The following is a 6646-nucleotide window of genomic DNA, read 5'->3' as shown; positions in this document are numbered from 1 at the left end:
TCATAGTTTAGGTCAATATATATATCAGGATTTAAAATATAATAATAAAAACTTTGTTCTTGATCAAGGTCCGCATTGAAGAAAACATCTCCTTGTATCAGAATGGAGATTTTATGTCCACGTTGATAACTCTTCTGATGCACCGGAACGCATGAAGCGGCGGTAAAGCTCTTCACCTTCCTCGCAGGAACAACAGGAACAGCTGCTGTGTTGGCACAGCAACAGAGAACGGTACCATATGATGTGGACATTATATTTGACATTATACTTTGTGCAACGCCATGCCTCAAATGACATCCCCTGTATAGCATCACTACATTAATCGTTTGATCCAGGAACTTGGTTTAAGTGGCATGTTAAATAATTCCACATTTAGGCCTGTATGTTAACTGAGGAAGAAGTCTGCCCAAACCAAGCATCAGTACTATTAAAAAGTGAAATTACGGAATCGTTTTGCAGAGGTACCACTGTACACGATCAACCCTCACAACAACACAAGACCTGAGTGAATATACAGTCAGTTTAACAGCCAGCCACAGAGCGTTATATATAATCAGTCAACAATAGAAAACTACTTCTTAGAGTATGTTTACAACCAGCACATATCTGCGAAGAACATTAGGTGAACATGATATGGAATCATTACACAAGATACATACGACATTAGTCAAGTTACGTTTTCCAAGGTGCATAACGTAATACAAAAGATTACATATGATTGAATACGGTATACCCGACACACTCTTAGCAATGCATTACCCGATTGGACATTCACACAAGATACATTATTGTCCATTCACAATACATATTCCAGAAGCTAAACAACGTAAAAAAGTTAACAGAATTGACATTATCTATTCACAGCATTATCATAATTGTACAATCTACGATATGCACACAAGTATGACATTTTCAGTTACTTAATAAACTTGCAGGTATTGCTAAGGGTAATAGCATATAGTTAGGATTAAACATAGTACAAGAGAATAACGTTTTTACCTGAGTGAAGAATCGATCAGTTTATTTGACTGACACAGTCTGAATATACGTATTCTAGCTACTACAGGTTATCTCATTTACTGCTGAAACTGACGATAAAGTTGTTATTGTGAACTTTAGTGGGGCTATCTCGACAGAATTATATAACTTAGTTTCACCGAAGCATTGATGATAAAGGTGGTTATAGCGAAATTCAGTAACAATGATATATTCCCAGTTGCTATTATGCCACGAATGCATACCTTTTACGTGAGATTCAACAAGGGTGGTTGGTAAACAGCTGTAGATACAGAGAAAGGTATTGACGCCGTCCATGTGTTTGCCTAACTCTATCTGACAAGCACGTTGAGAAATACCGGTCCCGGATTATGTCCGATCTGCGTTATCGATTTGACCCTTGGCGGGTTTAAGAAACTTGAAACTTGTAATATTCCCTATTTCCACCCTCAATATGTGGCATGTAACTTGATAAAACATTCTTAAAACTTGTCCGCTTTGCCCATGTTAATAGTACCATCAACGTGTCAGGTATCATACATGGTCCCTGAACGTTCCGGGTATGATAATATTTCCTGAATTGTTCAGGTCATGTACGTGTTCCCTGAACGTGTCAAGTATTATACATAGTCCCTGAACGTTCCTGGTATGATAATATTCCCTGAATTGTTCAGGTCATGTACATGTTCCCTGAACGTGTCAGGTATCATACATAGTCCCTGAACGTTCCGGGTATGATAATATTCCCTGAATTGTTCAGGTCAAGTACATGTTCCCTGAACGTGTCAGGTATTATGTATTGGAGAAAACACACTCTGGGGAGAGGGAAAAACCAAGGGGCGAAGCCCCCGCGGTTTTTCCCGACCCCCAGGGCATGGTTTGTCTACCAAAACCGAGGGAAAGTGTTTTTCCATGCTTATAAACCGAAAAAAGAAACTTGAAACAACATTTATCAACATTTTTATGTTTCCAACATACTTTCAATGAACCTTAGGAAACGCGCGTAAAATATCTGTTGCTGGCGTACGGATCTTGAAAAGGACATTCTAAAAACCAGTGAGGCTTATCAACACCTCTGTAGCCTCGTGGTACACTCACTGGGCTACAGATATGGAGGTTGCGAATTCGTTCCTCGGGAATTGAAGAAAACATTTGTCATTTGATTTTACATTTCATTACATGTTACAATCTGAACGGAAGTTATATCAATAAAATACCCAGGACATTATATAAAATCCCTGGGATATTATGATATTATGATATTATGTATGATATTATCCTGTTTATGAGATTTAACCCGACTGGAAAGTAAAACCTCACAATAGGTCTTAATGCCAATAGAAAGAAGTCTCTTACTTAATAGCGATCCCAATGAATAGGTTTATAAACATAGTCCCTGAACGTTCCGGGTATGATAATATTCCCTGAATTGTTCAGGTCATGTACATTTTCCCTCAACGTGTCAGGTACTACACATATTATCTGAACGTTCCGGGTATGGTAATATTCCCTGAATTGTTCAGGTCATGTACATAATCCTTGAACGTGTCAGGTACTACACATATTATCTGAATGTTTGAAGTATTGTTTATCTTCCCAGAGCTCTTCGGGTTTTACACATATTCTAAGAGTGTTTCGGGTCAGTATTTCAGTCATATTGCTTCGTGTCAGCTGCACAGTGGAGGTAGCACAGAACATATCTGCTTACCACTTTGGTGACACCCGTGCGCTAAATACGGATCCTTTGACACACTTGGCCATCCTAGACTCAGATTTATATTCCGTAAATGAGGGCCTATGATACCTCCCGGACATAGATTGCATAATGTATTATATGCTTTAACACTGAGTGCCAATGATTTTAATTCTTCTTGATTTGAACATTTTATCAAGATTTAACATTGGGTTAAACAACAACTTATACATGATATTTGTAAGCTTATGTAGTGTTGGTCATTCATAACATATTGTTCGGTAGATATAAATTTCTATTTCCCTCAAACAAGGCTGCATGTATGTCGGACACATGACTAACACGTGTTACACACCTTCAAGGCCGTCATCGTCGGGCATAATAAACCTATAGGGTTTTGAACAACCGAGCGCCGATATGTTTTTAAATCGATAGATGCACAATAAAATACAGTAAGTGTATGGCGCAATTTAAACGGTATGTTTTGACTTAAATATGCGTTGACTTTACAAAATTGTAATATGTATTTGATATTGAGGACTCATTTAATCTTGCAGATCAGTCTTGCATACAGTCAAGTCCCGTTAATCCGACATTGTTGGTTGCGATTACGATAACGAATTAAACATGTTATAATAAAAAAAGGAAAAAGGGAAATATTCATATTGTTGTGTTACATTGTTAGCGGAATATGTCTTCTAATCATGCAACCTCTGAAGTTGCAAAACTACTGTTACAGACTGATTCAAAATACTTTTTAAAGCATAGTCTGGAATGGAAGTCGCGTATCAAAACACGGGGCTGTGTACTCGCGGGCAGATGACCACGGAGTACGCTGATCACTGTGTCGGATTAACGAGACTGATTAATGAGTGATTTCAGCAATTCGTTGCAAATTAGGTGTGTCGGAGTCGGAGTGCGAGACTGTCGGATTAAGGGGTCTAAATAGCATTGATTTAATCGGTTCCCATCATTTGTGTCGGATAAGGCCGATTGTCGGATCAATGAGTGTCGGATTAACGAGACTTTACTGTACATACTTTTTTCAACCATTGGTTTTACATACTAATGAAATGTTTATGATCACCATCATGTTCGTGCCATGCATAGGCAATTGCAAATCCGTATGAAGAACATACATGTCTGACACATGTTGACACATTTTTGTAACCACGTTCGTCAAGACTTCTGACCATATAATGATAGTGCTACTTTCTACATTTAGGCATCCTTAACAACTTTAACCAATGATTTGCAATTCTGTTGAGAGGTGGGCAGCGGAGTTCCAGAGAGGAAGCAAGAGTCTTAAAATGACCCAAGATCAAGAAGGCCATCAACTGCCACAACTAAGGTAAATGTTGATCAAATACATATTATTATTATGGATTGTCGACGACTCGCCACAAGTCACATAGCGAATACAGTAGGCATCTCATGAGAGTGTTGAGAACATTCTGAGGAATGAACGTGGCATAAAAATGGCTTCAGTTTGCTGGGTTCAAATGGTTCTGACTCCTAATCAGAAAAGACCCACCGGCACCCTTCACTCATTCTCCACATCACAATACTTTGTTCACAGGGATTCTATGCTTTTCTTGAATGAATTTCCATCAGGCTATACAGGTAGCCTGGGTGTTGCACTGATGTTTGTTGGCGAGGCTATGTACAAGTTATCGTCACTGGCCCTGAGAATGGCAGCCGTGTCCACTGATGGACATGACAAGAACGCGACACATGGATAGCACGTGCAGGTCCAGAATGACTTTTTCTAATCCCTCACACGTGTAGTTCTTGGACCTGTCGATATGGACGATAGGTCCTTCATTTTCGATATATGTTTGCGGAAAAGCATTTTGAAACTTTTTTCTAATATTATCCGAATCAGTGGCGAGAAAGATTTTGAAGACTTCCGATTGATTCCATCTTTGTAAAAATGTAATCACTCCTCTTGGCTTTGGTTTCCGGGTTCGCCTGAGTTCATCGTTCGACATAGTCTTACTTCTGCCCATACGAAGATGCGCGCATACCAATGTCTTTGCTCCTACCCTACGCTGTAGCGCATTATATCTGCTAGTTGTGGATGGTGATAGTCGGAACAATACCCCAACAATATGTTTATAGATCTCGTATTCACTTTTGTTTCTAGCCCACTCTACTGCTTTGAACAACGGGTTCCTCATCAAATGCTTCACACAGTTAACATTGATTGTCATGTTAATGACATCAGCCTTGAATACATCATTCAGATCGCTGGTCTCCATGTCGAGGGCAAACTGTTTGTTGTCAATGACTCGCATCCTCTGTTGGTGTCGTGCCCTGATGTGACCAATGTCCAATCTCCAGCTGACCATGTTGGGCTGCCAGTATTCTGCCAGGTTACATGGGTCTTCCATCACTATACCAAACTCTCGGCCCAACATCTGGGACAGAAGGTACCCGGTCACAAATCCCTTCAGCCGGTCTGACAGCCCCCCAATGTATGATCCAATACACACACATACAATGTACCTCTTCGTCGGGTGAACAGGTTGAACTTGATCGAATGTAAAAGGTCCAGCATCTCCCAGGGCCTGTCTGTGTACATTGTCTGCATCTCCTTCACCACGAAAGGGAAGTTTATATTTGTATTTGTGTCTCTTCATATTTAAAGTGTAACGGAAGCAGTTGACCAATAACACAGTTGTCCCCACGACACAGCAGAAAAATAGTAGTCTTCGAACCATCTGCTGCAACAGCATCGATAAATTCCATAAAAATAAAACAGATATTGATGCATACACAGTAAGCACATAGTTTCGGACTTGAAATAGCAAAATGACATTTGGCGTGATTTTTGCAATATTTATTCTTTTAGTTTCCAAAGAAAAAAGTCACAAGAAAGATGCATTAATAAAGATCTATTTTACGAGATTACTTTTTATACCTCCATTCATCTTTTGAATTGTTTGTGTTGAAAACACATTGTCTGTGTTTGACGTGCATCTGACCCTTTTATCTGACAGTTTGACTGTACATAGGTGATGCGGACAGTTTGACTGAACATACATAATGCGGACAGTTTGACTGTACAAAGGTGATGCTGACAGTTTGACTGTACATAGGTGATGCGGACAGTTTGACTGAACATACATGTACGTGATACGGGCAGTTTGACTGTACATACGTGATGCTGACAGTTTGACTGTACATACGTGATGCGGACAGTTTGTGTGTACATACGTGATGCGGACAGTTTGACTGTACATACATGATGCGGACAGTTTGTCTGTACGTACGTGATACGAGGGCCACACCGACGTCCTGTGCATGTCAATCCGCCACGTTGTTGGTTCACGAGTAGCTGTGTGCATCAGCTTTGCCGCTACTCTGACATCAATAAGCAGCATCTGGTGGCAGTACAGCCACTAACAAATAAAGGCACATCGATGGATCAATGCCATGTCCATGCTGTTGATGTGATATTTCAGATTTCGTAACGTAACGAAGACTGTGATATTGATATGACAAGAAATCTTTTATACCATTATCATGACCTCCTGGAAGCTTCGATTCCTTTTAGTTCTAAAAGCAATTATTTTTAATAATCTACAAATTTTCGTTTTATCTGGTTTGTGTTTTACCTTGAACAATTTAAAGGTTTTTACTAAAACACATAACCGAATGTAAAAGGTCCAGTATCTCTCAGGGCCTGCCTGTGTACATTGTCTGCCTCTTCTTGACCATGAAAGGGAAGTTTATATTTGTAGTTGTGTCTCTTCATATTTAAAGTGTAACGGAAGCAGATGACCGATAACACAGTTGTCCCCACGACACAGCAGACCAATAGTAGTCTTCGAACCATCTGCTGCAACAGCATCGATAAATTCCATTAAAATAAAACAGATATTGCTGTATACACAGTAAGCACATAGTTTCGGACTCGAAATAGCAATATGACATTTGGCGTGATTTTTGCAA

The 6646-nt window shown here is 39.6% G+C and overlaps 1 protein-coding gene across 1 annotated transcript; it reads right to left on the bottom strand.

The window, feature by feature from the left end:
- Positions 1-4365: 4365 nt before the first annotated feature.
- On the bottom strand, positions 4366-5997 carry LOC139444411 (uncharacterized). The gene is made up of 2 exons (XM_071225384.1): positions 5965-5997; positions 4366-5415 (listed from the first exon to the last, which is right to left on the bottom strand). Exons 1-2 carry the CDS (start codon positions 5995-5997, stop codon positions 4366-4368), a joined length of 1083 nt encoding a protein of 360 aa, XP_071081485.1.
- Positions 5998-6646: the final 649 nt, after the last annotated feature.

This window comes from Haliotis cracherodii, unplaced genomic scaffold (assembly GCF_022045235.1).
Source record: "Haliotis cracherodii isolate W230 unplaced genomic scaffold, xgHalCrac1.p SCAF_5, whole genome shotgun sequence".
Lineage (NCBI taxonomy): Eukaryota > Metazoa > Mollusca > Gastropoda > Lepetellida > Haliotidae > Haliotis > Haliotis cracherodii.
The sequence above is the reverse complement of the archived record's forward strand: the minus strand, read 5'-3'. Positions and strand labels throughout refer to the sequence as shown.

What these genes read in the sequence shown, in the direction of transcription:
- LOC139444411 (XM_071225384.1), bottom strand. Translation starts at nt 5,997, where the DNA reads ATGCACAGGACGTCGGTGTGGCCCTCGTATCAC. An exon ending in CGGTGTGGCCCTCGTATCAC is followed by an intron (nt 5,416 to 5,964) that starts GTACGTACAGAC and finishes ATGCTGTTGCAG; the next exon opens with CAGATGGTTCGAAGACTACT.